This window comes from Saccostrea cucullata, unplaced genomic scaffold (assembly GCF_032062105.1).
Source record: "Saccostrea cucullata isolate Sc308-1 unplaced genomic scaffold, CSIRO_AGI_Scuc_v1 ctg229, whole genome shotgun sequence".
NCBI classification, from domain to species: domain Eukaryota; kingdom Metazoa; phylum Mollusca; class Bivalvia; order Ostreida; family Ostreidae; genus Saccostrea; species Saccostrea cuccullata.
Window position 1 is genome coordinate 85,590 of NW_026928915.1, and position 24,155 is coordinate 109,744.

General features: G+C 33.0%; 3 protein-coding genes across 4 annotated transcripts; all 3 read left to right on the top strand.

The window, feature by feature from the left end:
- Positions 1–2,277: 2,277 nt before the first annotated feature.
- On the top strand, positions 2,278–9,665 carry LOC134279195 (gastrula zinc finger protein XlCGF48.2-like). The gene is made up of 2 exons (XM_062761546.1): positions 2,278–2,367; positions 6,112–9,665. Exon 2 carries the CDS (start codon positions 6,137–6,139, stop codon positions 9,557–9,559), a length of 3,423 nt encoding a protein of 1,140 aa, XP_062617530.1. The 5' UTR covers positions 2,278–2,367; positions 6,112–6,136; the 3' UTR covers positions 9,560–9,665.
- A 1,665-nt stretch (positions 9,666–11,330) lies between these two features.
- LOC134279180 (uncharacterized) lies at positions 11,331–12,918 on the top strand. 2 transcript variants are annotated; one of them, XM_062761529.1, is made up of 5 exons: positions 11,331–11,632; positions 11,800–11,896; positions 11,997–12,128; positions 12,438–12,502; positions 12,644–12,918. In XM_062761529.1, the coding sequence occupies exons 1-5, from the start codon at positions 11,534–11,536 to the stop codon at positions 12,848–12,850; spliced, it is 600 nt and encodes a 199-aa protein (XP_062617513.1). In that variant the 5' UTR covers positions 11,331–11,533; the 3' UTR covers positions 12,851–12,918. The 2 variants fall into 2 exon arrangements, with proteins under 2 accessions (XP_062617513.1, XP_062617514.1); XM_062761530.1 differs by having other exon boundaries at positions 12,000–12,128.
- Positions 12,919–15,370: 2,452 nt separating this feature from the next.
- Positions 15,371–24,044, top strand: LOC134279196 (splicing factor Cactin-like). The gene is made up of 17 exons (XM_062761547.1): positions 15,371–15,472; positions 16,635–16,949; positions 17,598–17,721; positions 17,822–17,968; positions 18,687–18,758; positions 18,960–19,022; positions 19,182–19,236; positions 19,459–19,547; positions 19,793–19,946; positions 20,111–20,254; positions 20,614–20,723; positions 20,985–21,277; positions 21,880–22,069; positions 22,426–22,665; positions 22,998–23,048; positions 23,194–23,256; positions 23,773–24,044. The coding sequence occupies exons 1-17, from the start codon at positions 15,414–15,416 to the stop codon at positions 23,896–23,898; spliced, it is 2,295 nt and encodes a 764-aa protein (XP_062617531.1). The 5' UTR covers positions 15,371–15,413; the 3' UTR covers positions 23,899–24,044.
- Positions 24,045–24,155: the final 111 nt, after the last annotated feature.

The following is a 24,155-nucleotide window of genomic DNA, read 5'->3' on the forward strand; positions in this document are numbered from 1 at the left end:
CTTATGATTGATGTTGTCTTTTTATAGAATATGCAATTATAACGCAGATTTCTACTGATTGATTGATATATTGTCAGTATTGTCATGATTAATGCCTTTTTAAAATTCTATGTTACACCATTAAAACTTTACTCACATAAATGGAAAATTTTAAACAAGAGGAACACGTTCCGTAACAAGCACCTGAATATAAAACACAGGCCCATAGGAGGGGGGGGGGGCAGCCATACAAAGTATAAAAAAGGTTACCAGACGTTTTTATCAAGGGGGCACGAACATATTATAGTAGCTATGTTTTTTATAGAACATAATATGTTGGCAAAATAAGGGGGGGGCGCCGTTCCCCTGGTTCCTAAGACCATGATACATCCTGTAAAGGGATCCATATTTTGGTAAATAATTATACAAGTACACAAATGAACTGAAAGAAAAAAAAGATTAAAACAAAGAATCACCAAAACCCAGGATGGACTCAGAAAATTATCTAGATTTAGACAGTCTTATTCGCTTCGTAACTATGCACTTAGTTTAGGTTTTTAAAACAAAGAATTATCGCGTGCTTTTCACTACATGATCTTTAGAGCCCAACTTTAGAATCCTTGACCAAAATGCCATGAATTTTACTATTATTGAGAAGTCTAGCACTTAGCTTGTATTATAGAAAATCGATCCAGATTTTATAAATAAGAATTGATACATTTTGATATATGTCTCAACTGAACGCACCTTACCACGTGCCAGAATCTCTGATCAGAGAACCATGAATATAAAAATTCAGGAAAAGGTACTCTTTCTTACCATTCGTATAATTAACTTGTGTGTTAAATTTATTAGGGATGGGGGGGGGATTGTTTGAAGAATTTAATAATTTTCACTGTATGATCTATATAGAGAGTCTTTTAGAGACCCAACCTGGATTTTGCAATTGTTGGTTTAACAATGTTTTCTTGTATTCAGTGTTTTAATACAAAGTCGTAAGTCGTAGACACATTTTAAAAATAAGTGTTTTTCAAAGGATACGTAATGGAATGGGTTATCTAATGACCGATCTTTGCGTTTTCCCGAATTTACTTTGCTCTGGTTTCCCTTTGGTTTAATTTAATATTTTTTAAGTTTAAAAAGGATTATGCATTTTAAGGTATTCGAGATATGGTTAAGTTAACCTTAAGTTTAGATGCTCTTCGATTTTCATATTTTACTCAATTATTTACATCGAAAAAGGCCTGTTCAAACAAAACTTGGGTATCGACATTGTAACATAATGGAATATTGTTCTTATTTTGACCTTCTTCTTTTGTTCATTTCAATACATGTTTTAGGGAAAAAACAACAAAAAATTAAGATCGCGGAACATTAACTGGCAAGATTGGAAATATGCAGCAGCTTATGTCATTTCTATCCTGTCAAAACATTTGATGATAGACAATGAAATGGGCGGGTACAATGCGACGCGGACAGCCGAGAAAACATTGGATTGAAATTCTAGTTTGAAATTTATTTTCAATTAACCTGAGCTGTGTTCAAAAGCAATATTTGAATGTATGTGCTTCAAAAGACAAATATTTCAATTCCCAAATACATGTTGGTTGAAATTTATGTTGATATCCGTTTATAACCTACAAAATACTGGTAAAAATCATAGAAGACGTATATATTTTTTTCAGGTGACTGCCATTTGATTCTAGAAAGCGGGGGGGGGGGGGCAAAAATTGTTGAGTAATATCATGCCATATATTTATTTTTAGGATGACAGGAGAGTTTTTTTAGCTTTGTCTTCACTGAAAAATGGTAAAAGTTTCTTATTTATTTCCAAGATCGTTAAGCCCCCCCCCCCCTTCCTCCCCAAATGAACACATACATATACCAAACAGAAATCAAATATTTGTCCTTTTATATATTTCTTTAAAACACTGGACAGAAAATTATGATTTTATTATATATTATATTTAAATTATACCAAAATTGAAATTATTTGTCTTCTGGGTCAATCAGTAATAAAGTGCTCTTGACCTAGCGTAGCTGAGGTGGATTGAAAATGAATTTCAAACTAGAATTTCAATCCAATGTTTTCTCGGCCGTCCGCGTCGAATTGTACCCGCCAATTTCGTTCTCTATCATTAATTTTTAATTGTAACAGATAGAAATGACGTAAGCAGTTAGCTGCATATAATTATTTCCAATCTTGCGGTCTTTTAGTCATTTGTAATTGTTTTACGATCCGAATCATTTTGCGGAAATATTATTTCCGATCAAACGAAACTTAGTACTTATCGACGAAACATTCATTTCCTGTCTGTATTCTGCCAACCATTCCATTATTTTTCTTTCCCTTTTGGACTCTGTGCACAGTTCCTCGTCTTTATCAGGGTAAATTTTTAATTAATAAATAAAAAATAGATTTGGAGAAAAACCTTCAAGAATGATCCCTTAATTGCTATCTTCCTTGCTGCTTCAAATATTACATTAGTAACCCTTTACTCTCTAAAATCGTAGAAGGAAGTTGCATTAGAATATGAAATATATATGTTTTAAAGGGGCGTTGGTACTGGTTTGGAGTGAATATTAGTTTATATAAGTGTAAATTTCCTTCATGAAAAATATAAAGATTATAATCCAAAAAAATCAGAGTAAAAATTGTGAGAAAGGAAAATTGACTCACAGCATTTTCAGTTCATTCTAAGTGATTTGTGAAGAGTAAACAAACTGAACAGTAAAGGGTGCAAAACACAGTTTTATGTATGACGTTATCAGGACGTTACTTGGTGAGGGACAAGCAAAACTGACCCCTATAAAAAAATAAAATGGAGGCTTGTTACATAGACTTCTGCATATCAATGGAAAGATAAAATTGTGAATTTTGTAAATATCCAACTATAATACATTCATCAATTACTACTAGGGGGTATTTGACACCTGAAATATGGGGGATATTGGGTTGTTTATGCATCCATTTTCAGTGCACCTATGCATTTTTAACCCCCCTGCTCAACAAAAACAGAAAAAAACAGACAAAAAAAGTTGTATGCATTTCACAGAACAAGTTAAGGTTTTCTTTTAGTGTGCTTTCAGGGTACATTTTCCACCTCATGAAAGAGCTACATTACCTGCTAATTGACTCATGCAATTCTGCACATGTGAAAACCGGAGGCTCCCCTTATTAAAAAGTCTCATAATTTTTTTTTTCTAAAAATGAATGCACATTTTTTTCTTTAAATATTAAGATAAGATTCTACTTTATGTGAATGAAAACAAAAATGATGCAGTTTTCATCTAGACTCCTATAAATAGCAGGAAAATCCCTACCCAGCATGCTTCTCTCTGGGAAAAACCCCCTGGATTTTATACGAAACTGTGTTTAGCTACCTTAAAGGAAATAATTTTTTCTTGCAATTCACTTTTTTGTATTGGTGCAAAGAGGACAGAATTCCAAACATTTTGGTGCATAAATTGTTGAATTTGGTCCAGAAATGGGCAAGTAATTGTAAATTTAGTATTACATGTCTACGACATTGCATAAAACAGGACTTCGAAGAGAAATTCAAACCTAACCGAATCAGCTCACACAATAATTTTATTTTTCTTCAATTTAAAAAACACAAAGTATGAAATATACAGTATTTGAATATCAATAAAATGTTACATTATAAATTTTTTGAAAAGCTGCCAAACAATTTTTTACAGATATTGCTAGTTTCTGTATAAACAAGGGGAGGGGGGGGTCTAATTGGAAATAGTCACTGTCTTAAATCAGAAGATTGCCTCAAAAATCTGGACAGTGTCACCCTAACTACATACTCAATAGTTCTATGTCACATGTATATCTATACAGAAGATACATATTCTCATTTGCGATCAATTAAATTGAAGGTCATGACCTTGCGAAGCTTCCATTTTTGACATGACGTCACACTTTGATGTCACAATGCAGTTGCGTCATAATGTGAAATAACAACTTTTGAATCCTTATCATATGTATAAATTCTATGGAACATGTATCTAATAGGCATTATGCCTTACACAGTGTCAACTTGAGATTATATTGTATGGTTAACTACATAAATTAAAACAAATAAAGCAATTTTCTATGAACTTACATGCAAATAAATGTGGGAAATGTCATCAAATGCTACTCCAAGGGTGCAAAACACAGTTTTATGTATGTTATCACGTTACTTGGTGAGGGACAATCAAAACTGACCCCTATAAAAAAATAAAATGGAGGCTTGTTACATAGACTTCTGCATATCAATGGAAAGATAAAATTGTGAATTTTGTAAATATCCAACTATAATACATTCATCAATTACTACTAGGGGGTATTTGACACCTGAAATATGGGGGATATTGGGTTGTTTATGCATCCATTTTCAGTGCACCTATGCATTTTTAACCCCCCTGCTCAACAAAAACAGAAAAAATCAGACAAAATAAGTTGTATGCATTTCACAGAACAATTAAGGTTTTCTTTTAGTGTGCTTTAGGGTACATTTTCCACCTCATGAAAGAGCTACATTACCTGCTAATTGCTCATGCAATTCTGCACATGTGAAAACCGGATTGAGTTATCTCCCCTTATTAAAAAGTCTCATAATTTTTTTTTCTAAAAATGAATGCACATTTTTTTCTTTAAATATTAAGATAAGATTCTACTTTATGTGAATGAAAACAAAAATATATATCTAGTTATTAATGCTTCTCTAGGGAAAATCCCTACCCAGCATGCTTCTCTCTTGGATTTTATACGAAACTGTGTTTAGCTTTAAAGGAAATAATTTTTTCTTGCAATTCACTTTTTTGTATTTAGGTATTCCAAACATTTTGGTGCATAAATTGTTGAATTTTTGGGCAAGTAATTGTAAATTTAGTATTACATGTCTACGACATTACAGGATGAAATTCAAACCTAACCGAATCAGCTCACACAATAATTTTATTTTTCTTCTAAAAAACACAAAGTATGAAATATACAGTATTTGAATACATAAAATGTTACATTAAAATTTTTTGAAAAGCTGCCAAACAATTTTTTACAGATATTGCTAGTTTCTGTATAAACAAGGGGAGGGGGGGGTCTAATGGAAATAGTCACTGTCTTAAATCAGAAATTGCCTCAAAAATCTGGACATACCCTAATACATACTTAGTTCTATGTCACACACAAAGATACATATTCTCATTTGCGATCAATTTTGAAGGTCATGACCTTAAGCTTCCATTTTTGAATGACGTCAACTTTGATGTCACAATGCAGTTTCATAATGTGAAATAAAAATATCCTTAAATGTATAAATTCAGAACATGTATCTAATAGGCATTATGCCTTACACAGTGTCAACTTGAGATTATATTGTATGGTTAACTACATAAATTAAAACAAATAAAGCAATTTTCTATGAACTTACATGCAAATAAATGTGGGAAATGTCATCAAATGCTACTCCAAGGGTGCAAAACACAGTTTTATGTATGACGTTATCAGGACGTTACTTGGTGAGGGACAAGCAAAACTGACCCCTATAAAAAAATAAAATGGAGGCTTGTTACATAGACTTCTGCATATCAATGGAGATAAAATTGTGAATTTTGTAAATATCCAACTATAAAATGTCAATTACTACTAGGGGGTATTTGACACCTGAAATATGGGGGAAAGCATCCATTTTCAGTGCACCTATGTTTAGAAAAAACAGACAAAATAAGTTGTATGCATTTCACAGAACAATTAAGGTTTTCTTTTAGTGTGTGATGTAATAAAGAATGCAATTTGCTGTCATGTTTTGAGTTATCTCCCCTTATTAAAAATCAATTTTTTTTTTCTAAAAATTCATTTTTTTCTTTAAACTAAGAAGTTCTTTTTTAATAAACATAAAAAATTAAAATCTAAACAATGCATCTACCAAAATGTCATGAACAATAACAAAGCTTCTGCTTTAAATGTGATGTAATAAAGAATATTGCTCTCAGGTCAAGCATTAAACTGAAGACATAAAAAATTAAAATTTTATTGCTTTAAATGACTGCAAAAATTACCAAAAATCCATTCTTATGGAAATTATACCATAGTCTTCAAACTTGTTTACATTGTAATAGTTTCTTTTTGTCACTTTAAAGACAGGTGTGCTAGATCAGAACAACTATGGAGGCTGAGGAGGAAGACTTTCCAAGAACAATAATATTGGGCAACCCAGAAAAGAACAGCAAAATCAAAGTACAGTGGGCAGATGATTCCTTCAGGGTTGGATCAGGCTTTGGGGTACAATCCAACACCAAACTTGTTTCACTTCTGGATAAACAAAGATCATCAATTGAGGAACCCCCTGTTAAACAGTTCTCTCTTGTTGACAAACAGAATACAGAGGACAAAAACTCAATTGAAAATTCTACAAAGACACATGAATTAGCTACAAATAAATACTATGATGACATGTTAAATGTGATACCAAATCAAACTTCAAAATCAGAAAATTTAGAAATGGAACATCCAGCTCAAAATGAGGATGTGAAACCAGTAATCCAAAGCATTGAGTGTAGAAATTTAAATGAAAATGACAAACATCTGGAAAGTAAAGCAGAAGGTGATGTATGTAATAGCCTGCAAATTCACAGAACATCAAATCAATCTGCAGAGAGAGATGATAGCACAGAAACTTATTCTTCTGATAAAAGTGAAAGCAAACTTACTGAAGGCAAAACCCAATGTTGGGTTTCGATTCTTCAGAAACCCAGTAGTACTGTTTTGCCAGGAAACTTATCAACATCTACATCAAATGCAACTTCCAATCCAGAAGCCACTTTAAATGAAAAAGGTGCTTCATTTATTATGAATAGTGATACCAAAGTTCTGGAAAAGTTAGGCAAAACCAAAGCATGGACATCAATTCTCAAGAAACCCACCAATTCATCTTTGGTAGCAAACTCACTGACATCTACATCAAATGATACATGTAATCCAGCTGCCACTGTAAATAAAAAAGACCAAACATTACCGGCATTAAGCATTGATGAGAACCTTGCTTCACTAGTGAGTTTGACGGATGAATGTCACAATAAACTTTTTCCTTTGCAGAAGAAACAAATAGAAGCATGCATTCCAAATACGCCAAAAGTTGATTCCTCAGTGAAGTGCATTGTTTCAATGGCCTCTGCAACAGAGAAAAAACTGGCAGAAGAGAAGAAGGTGTATTCTGTTTCTCTGTTGAATCAGACTTCTTCATTCAACAAAAGCCACTCTGCTTTCCAGGAAAATTTTAAACAAGCGAATGATTCTGCAGAAAAACAAAGTATTTCAAAGCACGGGGCATCCCATAAGACATTAGTTTCTTTATTAAATGGGAAGACATTTCCTATGTCTGTTCCATTGAAGAATGTACAAGAAGGATATAGCATAACTTCTGAAATGCATGTAAAATCTCCAACAAATGATTTTTATAGCCTTACAAAAAGAAAGTCTGAGCAGATTGACACCTCTTTGGATGAAGCATTTGGGAAAGAATGCAGTCCATCTGAAGCTATTAAAAGAAGGAAAACTGACAAACAACATGCCTCAAAATCTGATGACGGAGAGTCTTTCGATGTTTTCATTGATCCAAACTTTGACACTGCGCACGAAAATGAAGAAACAAGTTATAATAATGAGGTCAAAAAAGAATTTCATGATTCAGATTTCCATACATTTGATTCTGACACTAGTAGACTAGATACTGAGAATAATAGTGGGAGTGAGGCAACAACAAGCTTGTTTATCAAGCAGGAAACCCTTGATCCTGAATATGGTGATGAACCATTGGTTTCTACTGAAAATGTCAACAATCCAGTATCTACCATTTCAACAATGAATATTCGAATAAAAGAGGAGGCTTCTAGTGAGGATGGACACTTGTTCAATAAAAATGGTTGTGATGCTGAAGATTCAGAAGACAGAAATATTTCCTTTGTTAAACAGGAAGTGTTTGACCCAGAATATGAAGACATGCCCCCTGATCTGTCAATGAATGCTCCCTCAATGTCACAAGAATCAACTGACTTTGAAAACGAAGACATACCTCCTGTTTTATCACCTAAAAAGGAAGCAGACGATTCGGAATTTGAAGAGTGGAATGAAGATTGTGAGGATTCTCCACCAGTTTTACAGAAAGAAGACAATCTTTCCAAAGAAGATACTACACTGAAAATTCCAAAAAGAATCACCAAAAATAAATTACGCAAGCAAGTAAGGAGTCGTGATAAAAATTTGATAAATGACAAATTTATGTGTCCCATATGTAAGGCTGTATTTGAGAAGATAGAGGACTTTGATGTTCATAAAGCTTTACATTCTGGGCAGCAGATATTGTCTGACAAACAGTGTCCGGAAAAATTTGTCATAAAGCCTTTGACTATCAGGCAGGATGGAAATAGAAAATTCAAATGTGAATATTGTGGAAAGGCTTTTAATCGCCCATCGAATCTGAAAGAGCACACTCGAATCCACACTGGCATGTACCCTCACAGATGTCAGTTATGTGACAAGGGGTTCCATACTAGGTCTAGATTTCTGGCTCACATGGCGCGTCATGATGAGATAAAAGAAACAAAAGAGGCACAGGACATAGTTCTTAAATATACAAAGGATGACCCAACCAATGAAGAAATGGAGATTCAGGAATTTTCAGATATGAAGTTAAGGAAATATGTGTGCAACATTTGTAATGAAATCTTTGATAAAGTAACACTGTACAGAATCCATCGCCTAAAACACAGAGGAGAAATTCCACATACTTGTAATTCTTGTGGTAAAGCTTTCCCATGCAAGTCTGACCTTGTACGACATGAAGCCACACATTCTGATGAGAGACCCTACAAGTGTCATATCTGCTTCAAGTCCTTCAAAAGACGCAATGCATTGGTAGATCACTTAACAATCCACAAAAGAGAAGAGAGCAATGAATCTGGAGAAAAAGACTCTGTTGACAGCATCATGAAAACTTTGGAACCCTCCATAGAAAGCATCGTTCAGAGCTTGGAGCCAAATTCAAGCTCACCAGGGAAAAGTGTCACAGAAACTGAAAAAGAATTTGAAAATTTCAAGGAAATGGAAAGACCCATTTACACAGATGATGGACAAAAAATAATCAACAGTAAATTCTACTGCAAGGAGTGCAAGATTTCATTCAGTGCCAGACGAGAATATTCCATGCACAGGTTTCAGCATAATGGTGGACATCCTCATGTATGTGAGGTCTGCAACAAAGTTTATCCATATAAATCCGATTACGATCGCCATGTGGCAACTCATTTGGGGAGGAAACCTTACGTTTGTCACTTGTGCAGCTGTGAATTCTCCAGGAAACACTACCTCCAAAAACATCTTCTGAAGCACAAAAACACTCGCATCAGTCTGGGTGGGATGTCCAAGCCTGGCAATGACTTTCAGATAGAAATTGATAATCCAGAAAAATCTGCTAGTGAAGTAAGTGATTGTGAGGATAATGGTGATGTTGATCTAAGAACCACTGCAGGAAAACTGGAGACAAGTTATGATGAAGATGGTGCTATGTTCTTGTTTGTAACTGATGATTAATTCCATTTACTGGTTACTGATAAATTATTCAATTATTTATCTGGATATTTTTTTATTGTGCCTCTTTGAAATGTCTTTTCATAATATTTGAGGCATAAACTTTTTTTTGAAAAATAATTTTATTATTCGGACAAGGTGTATGATTGTTGATTTTAATAAGAATTTTGATTATTTCTCATCATAGGGATATCTTTATTCAGCACCCTTGATCCTTGCTTTTAGAACTGAGTCCTAGTTTGATGAAATATTGTATTATGTACATGTTAGCCAAACATTTGAGGGTGATCATTTTCTACCATTTAATGAAGCTAACACTTTAGTTACTTGTATGCAGCATACAAATTATGTATAACAATAATTTGTTGTTTTAAAATATTTATAAGATCATTGGATCTAAGATTTTCTGAAGAGAAAGAAATAATGAAAAGCTCAGAAAGAAATAATGAAAAGCTCAAAGTAAAAGATTGCATTTAAAATTTTATCTGTCATTGATTAAAATGAATGTAGATTGATATATAATTTATTTGTAATATATAAACATTCAAACTATGTCTGAAAATTATCCAGGTATATTTGAATTTTAAATACTTGTGTCAATCTAATGTCTTAATTTTATTTAATTAAAAGGAGGAAAACAAAATGTGTTACTAATTTATCTGCTTGCCCTCTTAACATTGATAGTTTGGGCTGTGGATATCAGCCTGGGTAGCTCATAGGTAGAGCATCTGACTAGTGATTTAGGGGTCCTGGGTTCGATTCTCGTACATCTTCTTAAATATGAATTATTGGTGATGTAGCTGATACTTGGATGTGTTTTTGATGGATGTAGGATTCTACACGACGTTGTAGTGGCTTCACTAACTACGTGTCTTTTATTGCTGTCTGATTGAAGACTTCTTCATTGACTTAAATGAAATTCTCTCTTAAAGAGTCAAACTTCCATTTTTGTTATCATATTTATTGTGTCATTCCTGTAAAACCAAAAAGGTGAAAGGGGGGTGGGGTTAAAATAAAGTAAAAATAAAATGATATTTTGCATATTACTGCAGCATAAAGGTGAATGTATTCAATGCGGCACTTGAATTTATGAAAATGAGTGGGAAAGGAGAAAGTCCCAAATTTTTGTTGTATTTTTACTTTGGAAAATGTTCAGTAAAAGGCTAATGTTGTAATATATAAAGAAATTTGGTTGTGAAAACAAAATGAAACCCCCACTCCCTTTACAAATTAGGATTTTTTGGTTCAGAGATTTTCTTCTCTTTAAAAAAAAAACTTTCAGGTCATTCATACAAGAATTTTTTACCCAGGTTGATGAACCTCCCAACTTTAAAACATTACTCCACCCTGTATCCTATTTGGTTACATGTATTTAATAACCACAAACATATATGTAAAACGTACGTTATAATAACTCTATCCCTCTTCACCGCCCCCCCTCCCTTTTCTTTTAATTTCTAGATCCGCGACTGCGATAATTCCCTACTCTTTTCTTAAAAAAAAAAAAAAAAATAAACTAAAAAGCAGTTTTTATTACCTGGTTTAAAATAAAAGAGCCATTTTTCTGGTGGGCTCCGATTTCAAATTAGAAGCAAAATGTAGAATCATATTTCACCTTGATTAAAACTTAATTTTTTTAAATATTCATTTTATTGTCAACTGCTATATTAATTCCTAATAAATATAATGTACTCGGAAATTATAGTTGCAATACTTTTTCATGCAATTAGTATTGATCAATATATGTACTATTTTCAAAAGTCTGGTGGACGTAAATATGTTTGGGGGAAAATCTACTTGAATCATACATTTTACATTTTTCCGTATCGAAGACCGTATTCAATTTTACTTGCATTAATGACGTCACAATGAAAACACATCATAGTACACTGACGTCATAATGGTTGCGAACCACTCTTTCGTCGTTCAGCAAGAAAATAACACACGTTGTAAATCGTGATATCTATTTCGTTTGCTATGATGGAGAAATTGGGAAGTAAGACTATGGAACAGCGTCTTAGGACAAGCCTGCTTCAGTATTTATCAAGGACAAACACACGGACTATGACTCCAGTTGTAAGCATCTTTTTTTTTAATTTGATTGTTGTGTACTGTTGAACAAACCTTAAGAAATAGCTTCATAAACTAATTTACAGCATACATACAACGTAAATTGAAGTTACATGCAATGAAATTTAAAAACATATACCTGACTTCCTAATTATTATTTTTCATTATTCCAGAGACAGCACATTCTAGAAATTCTAATTTTTCTCTACGGAAAAGAAACTGCGAGTAAAGATGGTGGATTTTCATTTTCAAACAGGAAAGACATTGCCGGTAAGACAATGATAAAATTTAACATTTTCTTTTTTTGTTCTAATTGATAAAGTTGATTGTCTGTATCACAATTATTATAAAATGTCTTTTTATTTATCAGAAGAACAGAAGAAGTACATAGTATTTGCCTATCTGTTCATGGAAGCTTTGAAAAAGAACATGATTACAGAGACAGATTTACGTACACTTCAAAGAATGTGGACACAGCATATTCTGTATCTAACCAAAAGTGGTAAGTTATTTTGTCAGTTATGTCTTATAAAACTAAGTTATGGTTTCTTTCTGGTTTTGGACCAAAGTGTTAGAGGACTTTCGAGTTAATGTAGAGTTCTTTAAAATCGTCAGAATTCCATTTTTTCTTTCTGAGTAATAGTTCATGGCTGAAAAATGTATCTAAATTCTTTTTTGTGAATCTCTTGGCGTTTTTAGCATATCTTAAATTGCTCTTTGAACATGGATAGCTAAACTGTTCAAATTATCCCTATTTTAGAATTTGTCAATCTGAATTGCTCTAATCAAGGATTTTTTGGGGTTTCATTAGGTAAAGACAAAGCAGCTGAAAGATACCTCCGAATTCTAGAAGACAGTGAGGAGGTCATTTTCAATGTAAGTACATACTAACCATTCCAGGAACACTCTGCTTTGGCATTACATACTTCATGTACCGTTTTTGTCATTCAACTTAAAAAAAAGATTCCATAACACTCTTCTTCAAAATGTTTTCATTTTGATTTCTTCTTATCACAGATAAAACGATTTCAAAACCAACTGATCAAAACGAAAGACTTCTTGGCTAAGAACACCACTGATCCTGCCAAGACACGGCAGTTAGACCAAACATTCCAATTCAGAAGATCAGGCTTGTTTGAGAGAATAGGGACACGGTTGAGGAAATTCTTTGGTCAGCGTGACCCTGATGACTTTTTTATGGCCAAGTTTCAGGACGTTAACTGAAATCAGGAGTTCTGTGTGTTACAGCAGACCAGTGATATCTGAATGACTGCAGCTAAAACTCTGTTAATGAAGGGCATTGGCGTCGGAAGCAAATTTAAAGTGGGGGGGCTAAGTATCAGAAAAAAATTTTTTGTACCTCCAAAAAAACCTGACAAGCAAAAAGTGGCGTTTTAGTCGAAAAAAGAAAAGGAAATATCTATTTCCCTTTTGTAGCTAACACGAAAATCCTATTTCGTAGGGGGTCACAGGGGGGGGGCTAGGTTCGGCAAAAACTCCAGTAACGAAATTTTTCTTCCAAACAATAAACATTTTTTTCCCAATTTCAACCTATACTAAGACGTATCTGTGGAAAGTCTGGAGTAGGGGGTGTGCTAAACTATAGAACGAAGATATGTTCAATGTCTATACTAAGTATATATTTGGAAAAAAAGCCAATGGCAAAACAATTATACAATTAGTAATTGACATAAATCATTTTAACAATAATCCTGCCTAAAAGGAATACCCCCTGGTTCCGACGCCTATGAAGGGTCAAGCCACAACACTGATTGATGCATATTCCACAAGTCCATTACTTTGGATGTGACTAGCGTCTTCATCATCAACATCATAATCACTTTTTTGTTATTATTTGATAGTGGCGTTTTAGTCACATTTCTCATCACTTTTTTGTTATTATTTGATAGTGGCGTTTTAGTCGAATTTCTCATCACTTTTGTAGTTATTATTTGATAGTGGCGTTATAGTCACATTTTTCATCACTTTTGTAGCTATTTTTTGATAGTGGCGTTTTAGTCACATTTCCCTTCAGTTTAGGAATTTTTTTTTTATATTCGGCAAAAATTCTCTGATATTTTCATTATCGATAATGATCTTTAAAGTGACCTTTACTCATTATTTTTGATATTTTTGGAATAAATTTATTTTTTTATCTTCAAATGTGTTATGTTCACTTCCATTTAGTCAACTCAGCTTTGTATTTATAATCGATGTTACAGATTTTAAAAAAGGTCATTCTGGAGTAGACCTTTCTTCGTCTTTGTTTTCTTGTGTGTTCTTACAAAAATAATGCGTATTTATAAAGAAAATAATGTATGTGAAAAACGTGTAAATTTTCATCTGTGAGCAGTAGTAGTCAACACGTGGAGATGGCAGTCTGCGCGGTTGACAGTGGCAGTTGTACGTATGTATTCCGTGCACAAGTAGTGCTAAAATGTTAATTCTTATAAGCAAACATCTCAAAGAAGCATTGATTCAATTTTGTTTGTCAGTCTCCGGAAAAGAAAGAATTCGAAAGGGGTGATTAATAGTTAAGGTATTAAATACACGTAGTGGATATCACCCAAAGAACTTTACGTTGTCGAAGTCAGAATAAATATCCGGGAATTTCTACACATTGAGGTTTAAAATATTACATAAAGAACAAGATGTGTTTATGATACAGTGATGCCCCTGTGTGGCAGCTTATTGCGAGGGTTGATGTGACAGAGTAAATCAACATGTGGAATGCCAGCGTTGCGCATAACTTTTGACTGGTTGGGGCTAAAGCTTTCATATGTCACAGGTGTATTCCTTGTGACGAGACAAGACCTGACTCTTAAATTTCACAAGTATCGGTAAACTGAAAGTCAGAGTTTGGTTTGAATATATTTTATTGTTAAGTCGCTAAAACAAAGGGATCGGGCAGAAGTTGTTAAAATTCAAAAACGTCCTCTACTTTGTGTACAGCATTGAAAATGATTTTCAAAATGACAATTAAATTAATACACTTCAACTACTATAAAGGTAAATATCATTATCTCCTTACAGAGACTATATATGCATGTCCAAAAATCGATTCGATGTAGTATGTACAAAATATGATATAAAATTCAAAGGACAGAAACATGAATTGAAAACCCTGAAATGTTGGAATTAAAAAACGTTCAAACAGGTTCGAAATTCATGCAATAGTATTTCATTCTTCGGCATTGTTTGTCAAATATGAAAAAAATAAATTATAGTACAACTTTATTGATGAACGTACAAATGTATTCTGATTATTTTATTGAAATTGTTGCAAATTTTGACCCCCCCCCTCTTTTTTTTATCTCTGTATATTTGTATATCGCCCAAAGAAATCAATCCACTATTTTACATTAAAAAAAAAATTGAAATGTATTTCTCATGCAATTAATCGGGACGCTTGCATAACTGAAAATTTCATGAAATTTGTAAAATGAGTAAAATACTTTAAAATTGGCTGTGTATAAATAAGTTTTTAAACATAATATTTTGAAGTTGAACCATCGCTAAACCAATGACCTAAATAAAAAAAAATCAACCTATGTTAAATCAAATTTGAATTCATTTTTTTAAAAAAAATTATTAGATGTTTTAAAAAGAGGTAAATTTGTTCAGTGGCATAAAAAATGTTATGAAGTCACATTTCTGTATGAGATAAGAATTAAGGCACAAAATCCGGATAAAATGTATTGACACGTTTTTGATTCCAGATTTAGTATTCACATATGAAGTTCCTGTTTTACGATAGACATACGAATTTTGAAGAAAAAATCGAAAAATGGGTAGCAAAAAGAAATCGAAAGAAAAACATCGCCATAAGAAGAAGAGACACGAAAGGTAACCATCTTATTTAGAAGATTTTCAATAGCAGAGCTGAAGAAGACGGATTTCGTCTGTTGATAACAGCAGATCTTTCGCTGGTCTGTCTCTGAGGAAAAAAATGGATGAACGTCAAATTTTTTCCAGACCAGCGAGCTACAGAATTGCAATTTATCTGTTGTTCCTTATTACTCCACCCCAGCACCAAATTATAAGATATATCTTAACAAACCTCAATTAAATGAGACTCAATCAATCCCATTTATATAGTATGTTTTTTTTCTCTCTGTTGAAACAATTTGTATAAATTCTATGGTTTAAAAATTGGCATAATTCAGTAAAAACACACTGATAGCATACAGGCTTATAACAGAGACATAAATGACAAAGGCAACTCTGCCATTAATGTGTTTGTTTACTGAAATATGTGACGGTCCTGGAATTATCCTAAGATTATCTCTTAATTGGTCTTGTATTTCTATCTAAATTGAAATTAATATTAATTCTATTATATATGTGTGTATGATTTGTAAAGTTTTATTGATTTTTAAAAGTAATCTAGGCAAATTAAAGAGGTGAATGATTGAAAGTCGACAAAATCGCAGCGATAATTGGGTGACCAAGAGTTTTGTGTGATTTAAGTTGTACAAGATTTGAAAAATTAAATGATAGTGAACAAATTGTGCATAACCTAAATAATTTGTTAATATAAAATTTAAAATGTCTCTACTTATAATGAATAATTTTAAAGTGAAGTGATGAAAATTTCTTGTGACTTTGAAATATATTCATTTGTATGCCCATCAGATTTCTTAAATTTACAGGGTCCTTTTGGGTAATAACAAACCAAAATTGTCTTTCCCTAGCATTTTTAACCATATTATACTGTAGCTTCCTTTAATTCATATTGAACATTTAAATTCAAACTGTATTGTCAAGCAGTAACACAAAGCAAAACAGTCATTACACATAAACATCCTTCTTTTCTACAATATTTAATTCACAAATTGTCAGAGATCTATCTTTAAGTGGTGCAATAACTTTGAAATGAAAATTATCAAGTCCTAAACATGATCAACAAAAAGTGATCCCTCAGATGAATCCACATATATCACATAACTGGAAGCTTTTTAAAATTGTTGTTTTTTTATATATATTTTTTTATTTACTTTTTTCCTAGGTCAGACAGTGAATCTGAATCAGATTCAGACTCATCAAGAACAAGATCTCCAAGAAGATATAGATCAAGGTCAAGGTCTCCTGTAAAACGACACAGATCAAGGTCACCAGTTAAAAAACATAGGTCAAGGTCACGTTCACATTCAAGAAAAAAGGACAGATATGAAAGTTCATCAAAGTCTTCACACAAAAAAAGGAGGCATCGGACACCTTCTAGCTCTCAGTCAGAATCAGATGAAGATGGAAGTTCATCTCGCATCAGAAACATGGAGAAATCAAAGATTGAGACAATTATCAAAAATAAAGAAGACAGAAAGTGAGTGGGTGGTTATAGTTTATAGTCCATTGAGAAAAGTATATTATATAGTTTAAAGTGATTTATGCAGACAACACAGTTTCAAGAAATCATTGTTAATTACTTCACATAACACATTCACATTAGAATATTTTTGATTACAGTAATATATTGTAAATTTCTATTTTTTAGAATTTATTAAATAAGTCTTTAGTTTGTATAAAAGTGATTTACACTGGGTACACATTATAGTATATTGTGAGACATATGCATTGAAACACAAAATTGTTTTTGTTATACTTGGTAAAGAGAAAAAGCATTCTTGGGTGAAGGGGAATTTAAATTGTTAAAAAAGGGACATATCCCCTGATGAAAACACTGGGCCAGTAAAGAAACACCAGATTCTAAAGAAAAACGAGCAAAGTTTTATATAGAAATATATAGGGTTGGGCCAGAAAAGAAACTTATGTGGAAGCATCCTGGTATAGTGCAGAAAATTGAAAGACGACGCAAGGATATAAGATGGGTTGGGACAAAGATTTCAAAATATCCAGTGGGGTAGGGTGGGGGTGGTAGGGGGAAATCTGGTGAACAGAATTTCAAAGATAATCATCATGTTAGTATATTGTGAGACATATGCATTGAAACACAGAATTGTTTTTGTTATAGAAGAGAGAAAGAAATGATGAAAACATTAGAAACACCAGAAGAAAAACGAGCAAGAAGGTTGGCAAAGAAAGAAGCAAAAGAAAGACGACGCAAGGAAAAGATGGGTTGGGACAAAGACTACCTGGTATGCAGTTGATAATCATTGTTTTATCATTCCATTGTAGATGAAATTTACAAGTTGAAGTTTAATGAATTAATTATTACATAATGCTTCTTTGATATAGGGTTACACAAATGCAGACAATCCATTTGGAGATGAGCATCTCTTAGATACATTTGTTTGGAACAAAAAGATGGAAAAGGAAGGAAAAAAGCACATGAATGAAGATGAGATTCACAAACACCAGAAAATGAAATTGGAGGAAAGTAGGGTAAGTGAACTAATTAATTTTTTTTTTAGCTTTTTAAAAGCGTTGGTTATTTCAACTTTTTGTGTTGCAGTGGTTAAGTTTAAAAATTGTAAAACCAATCATTGATGAATGAAGGTTAGGAAGTCTATCACACATTCATGATTTTGGTCTCATTCTGCCTTCATGTAGCTTCCTCCATGGTTAAATTTTCAGATGTGGAGAACCCTGAATAAACATCTGGGATGTTCCCTGGAGGAGAAAAAAATATATCAAAATCTAAATTATTGAATGTCAAGAATATGAAAATTCTTTAAATCTTTGTACTTGTACATGTATAAGGAAATGTACACACACAAAGTATTTCAGTCGAAACTGTTGATGAAGGTTTAAAATGTAAATTACTGGTATGAGAAATAATACTTTTGGGCTTCATACCACATTGTAATTTGGAGCATTGATGACTTTATGCATATATAGTTTTGCTGTGATTTAAATTTACCATTTTCTCCTTCATTTACAAATAAAGGGGGATAATAGGGTGTTATTTATATCTTGGAATGTAACAATTGTTATATTTTGTTTGACATTAGTCTAGAATGATAAATTTGGAGCTTTTTTGCATGTGTTTATATATGTTTTACCGATATGAAAATTAATGATAATTATTCATTTGACTGGCATCTGTGGTCCTTATAGAAAATGACTCTTAAATGTTTTAAATATTTTAAAATTTATTTAGAGAGAATTAGAGAAGGTAAAGAAGAGAAGACTAGAAAGAGAGAGACAAATGGAGGAGAGAGAACAGGAGAGGGTAAGCTGGGTCTAAATATAGCTTACTTTAAGATACACTGGATAAACATGTAGTTATAAACACAATTTACTCTATATTAAACAGCAAATGTTGTAAATTACCTTCTCTGAAGACCAAGGTATAGACAGAAATACATATATTAATGCAGAATCAGTAATAAGGTATCTTTAGAGCTCTTTATATTTGATAATTTCTTTGCAGGAGTTAATGCAAAGAGAGAAAGAGTCGGAGTATTACAGGGTGTGGGAAAAGCAAGAAGATAGTGTAAGTTAAATCTTTGTACATGTACCGGGTAAATCTGTATCAAATAATTACTATTGGAATTTTTTATGAGTTTAAGCATTTCATATAATGAATACTGAGTATATAAGTCAGAACTGTAATTAAATGTGTTTAAAACTTTCTTTGACTTTTATCTTTCAGTTTCATTTAAACCAAGCCAAACTCAGATCAAAGATACGAATTCAAGATGGCAGAGGTATTTTTAACAGAGTTTCTTTTTATATTTAGAATACCAAGATATAGGAGCTTGACATTTAATTTCATTTTTTAAACAGTATTCGCCTATTGTTAAATCTTGAAATTTATTGTAAAAAGTAAAATTTTTACAAAAGAAAAAAAATCTGACTATGAATTCTGTAAAGGTCAAAAGTATTAGAAAGCTATTGATACATTTACATTCTAAATAAATGATTTGTAGCCAAGCCTATTGACTTGTTAGCCAAGTACATCAGTGCTGAAGATGATGATCTTGCAGTTGAAATGCATGAGCCATACACATATCTCTATGTAAGATATAATGTTTTCTCTTATAATTTGTTTGTTAAGTAGTTAATTTCCTATTTCTATGGCTATAACATGTTTCTTTGTCTTAGATTATTTCTTAAATCTAAAAGAAATGATAAAAATATCTTATGTGCATCGGACATTTTTCTTTACTAGTACATGGAAATACTGATTATTATCAGAATAAAGAACAAAAGGAAAGAATGAATAAATGTGCACATACAGAATAATTTTAACTTTATTGTTAGGGATTGACAATAGCGGATCTAGAAGATTTACTGGAGGACATTAAAGTCTATCTAGAACTAGAACAGGGGAAGAATGTGGAATATTGGAGGGATATCATTACTATTGCTAATGATGAACTGGCTCAGCTCAGGAAGTTAGATTCAAGTCAAAGAGGTAAACATTCTTTCACCAGTCCTGTAAATAAAATTACAATTGTCACATTTCAGAACTAAGAAAATATATTTCATTTTGTTGATAAATCTAAATTGAATCCATTATTTGAAAGAATGTCCAATGTAGACTGGTTTCACTTCAGGATAATTTTTTATGTTCTACAGATTACCAAGACAGAAGAGAAAGAATCAATGAATCAGTCAGCAATGAAGTACAGTCCATTTTCAAAGGTAAAACCACGAATCAACTGATGTTACTGGAGGAACAGATTAAAAAGAAGTTACAAGGAGGAGAAGGAGTGGATGTAGGTAAGTGGATACACATGTAATGTACAGTGAGAGAGAGAGAGAGAGAGAGAGAGGATGGGTTCTGTGATGTATTATACATTTTAATCAAAGGCTGGATAAGTACACATAGACAGTGGATTACATTTTAATGTGTATGCTAGAGGTAAAGAGAGTGGATGTGGGTGTACTGGATCACACAAGTGGATAAGGAAGATGGACAGTATTTATGATGTGGAACATGTGATATTTGGAAGTGATACACATGTACAACTGCAAATACAACAAAGGGTTGGGAAGAAGTGGAGATATGGGTTATAGAGATTAGAGACTGTGAATATAAGATAGGATTGTGTGTTTTTATTCTTTGCTACTTATTTTAGGATACTGGGAGTCACTACTTCAGCAGCTGAAGGCACACATGGCCAGAACAAGACTGATGGAGAGGCATCAAGAAAATCTCAGACAGAAACTCTTCAAACTGAAACAAGAGGTTAGTGTACAGAATTAAGAAATAAAAGATCATTTAGTTTATGTTGGAAAAAAAACCTCTGTAATATTATCTGAGACAACTATTACGCTTTCAGATAATTTATAAACATGTTTATTGTCATTGTACAAATTATGTGAGCTTTTGGAAATTTTGAAAAAAATTCTGTATTTCCTTGTACAATAAAAATGTAATGAACGATATTATTCATTCATATTCTTCAGTACTTTTCCTTTTACAAATATTCCTATTTAATGTTTACAGCAAGGAATTGACTCTGGTCCTCTGTTTCCTTCTGGTGTGTCTCGTGGTAGCAGCAACAACAGTACACCAGACAGGAGGAACTCTCCAGTGCCCTCAGGTCTCAGGAGACTGTCTCCAGCGCCCTCTAGCCTCGGGAGACTGTCACCAGCGCCCTCTGGCAGTAAGACCCAATCTCCAGCCCCACCTGATAGGGGAGAGAATCAGCCTTCACCTGGACCCTCCACCAGTGCTGCCAAAACAGAAACAGGAGAGGAGGCTCTGCCTGGTCCTAGTACAGGGGCAGAGGATGAAGAGTAAGATCAGATATTCAGATAACTTATTTGAACACTGATAACTGGTTTATTGAAGAACTAAAATAAATTATTACCAAAAGATAATGTAAAAAATCATATTTTTAAATTTAATTTTTAGACTATATATCATTTATGGGTATATTTAAATAAATGCCATTAGCAAATATTTTTCCTCTCTTAGTTGCCTGTGTGGCACAGTGGTTAGAGCATCTGCTTTAGAGTCGCAAAGTAAGGAGTTGATCCTTACGCCAGGGTTCAAATCCCACTGTGGGACATGGACACTGGTCCTTCGGATGAGACCGTGTAAACCAGGTCCTGTTTTGCAGTAGGTGCTGGCATGAAAAAGATTCCTCCCTGCTCAATGGCCCTGAGTGCCACGTATAGGACAAAATTTGCAGCTCTCCACGAGCAAATGGTGGCGTCTCCATATGAGTGAAAAATTCTCGAGAGGGACTTAAATAATATACAACCAATCCTCTCTTTAATATTTTTCTCACATAGAATTGCAGATTACATTAAGTAAAGTATGGAATATTTATTTAGATAATTAGGATAAACTGTGATTTGTTTGGGGAAAACAATGAATTGTTTTAATGTTACAGTGATGAGGCACTGATAACAGAGGAAGACCTGGAGGACCAGGCTTATGTTGATTATGAAGCTGGAAATTACTCCCCTAAACTACTGAGGCCAAGTGAACTGGAGATAGATACTGTAGTGTACGACCCCACAGATGACATGAGGAAACTGGAGCTAGCCAGGCAACAAGTGTTATCAACAGGGCGTGTCAGGGTAAGACTTCAACTAGCTCTTAGTGCTGTCCGATGGATAGGTCACAATTCTTTAGCTTTCCTGTAAAGTTTTAATACTGTGAAATCAAAAATTGTCGTGGGGTTTAATTTTTGTTGTTTTCAAGATATAGAGAAAACAACATTTATGACCACCACAAAATCAGAAATTTTACATGCATTAACCTGAGACTCTCTACAACCACGAAATCAAATCCCCACAAAGCAATATTTTTTCCTCAAACCCCAAAAAATTTGAACCCACTGGCCACAAAGACATCAGATTTTACAGTAGTTCTATAGTAAAAATTTACACTTCAGAAGTTAAAGTCATATGTTAAATTCTTTATTTTACATTAGTTGGATGGAGAGACAGAATTTGAGAAGAAAGCCAGGGAGGGTATGAATGATGATGAGGCGACATTTAGTGTAGAGATTCCCACTGAGCACCAGAAATTCTTATGGTCAGACAAGTACCGCCCTCGTAAACCACGGTTCTTTAACCGAGTTCACACTGGCTTTGAGTGGAACAAGTATAACCAGACCCATTATGACATTGATAACCCTCCACCTAAGATTGTACAGGGATACAAATTCAATGTAAGAATTTTTACATTATAAAGTACAATGTATTGATATCCAATAAGTCTAAATTTTACAGATATTCATATAAGTATTGAATGGTGAAACTCGTATTTCATTCAGCATAGGAAAAGTACATTCAAAACATGCAATCCAACTGAAAAAAGATTTTCTTTTTTCCTACAAAAAAATCAAAATTTTCATGTTAAAAAAAATGTGATCAGGAAGATTACAAAAAGTTAAATTGAATATTTTGCAAGTCATCATGAACTGGCCCTTGAAACCTTGTTAACTGATGAATCAGGACAAGCATTATACCGATAGATCACAAGTCTTCTTTTTATTTTCAGATCTTTTATCCAGATTTGATTGACAAAACAGATACCCCAGAGTACACACTGGTAAGTATAAATGGCATTTTACATAAACATCTCCTTACCAATATTTTGATTTTTTTCATCTGAATGTATAAAAAGAGAAAGTTTGATTCCTTTCTGTCATAATTAATGGCATATACATGTACATGTATAAATGTTTCTACTTCAGACACCTATAGAAGACAACAAAGATTTTGCTGTTCTAAGATTTCATGCTGGACCACCATATGAAGTAAGCACACATGTACAATTTGTTACACATACATGTACATGTATTTCAAAAATTGTTGTGTATTTATGGTTTTGTTTAATTACACAATTTAGAGCATAATTAGAGAAATGATTTCAAACTACTGTAAATCACTTAATTTTCGCGACACCTTATTTTCGCGAGATAGTCATTGAATCTTTATTAGTGAGACAAAATTTTCACGAATTGTGGTCATTGCTCTATATAATCTTAAGGGATACTATTAAACACGAGAATGAAATTTTCGCGAGCATATTGTCTCGCGTAATTACGCGAAAATAAAGTTCTCGCGAATAAATAGTGATTTACAGTATATCTGAGAAATGTGCACAATTTCAGATGTTGTAGCTTGTTGTCTCCCCTTGTAGGTTTCAATAAGGAAAAACATTGTTTTGGCTGAAATTTTCCTCTCCTTATTAATTTGAAGAATGATGATGAATGTCTCAAAATTTGTAGATGAGAAACAAAGCTAATCATGTATATTTCTTTAATTTTCAGGACATTGCCTTCAAAATCGTACACAGAGAGTGGGAATACTCCTACAAACATGGATTCCGGTGTCAGTTTCAGAACAATATTTTCCAGCTGTGGTTCCACTTCAAACGCTATCGCTACAGAAGATAAATTTAAGTCTGACAAGCTAGAACTGTTACTCCAGACAGTGTATATGTGTACAATGTGTTCTATACATTATCATGTGTGATATCACATGTAAATATAACATTGTAAATTGTCCATTTTGACATTTCAATAAATTAATGTGAACATAAGGAGCTGTTATTTTAATTACTGAGGTTTAAATTATGATGTTTATAAACCTCTTTTAAATATAAATGTTACAACAAGGTTGCTGAGGAATGTACCATAGTGATTGGTAAAAG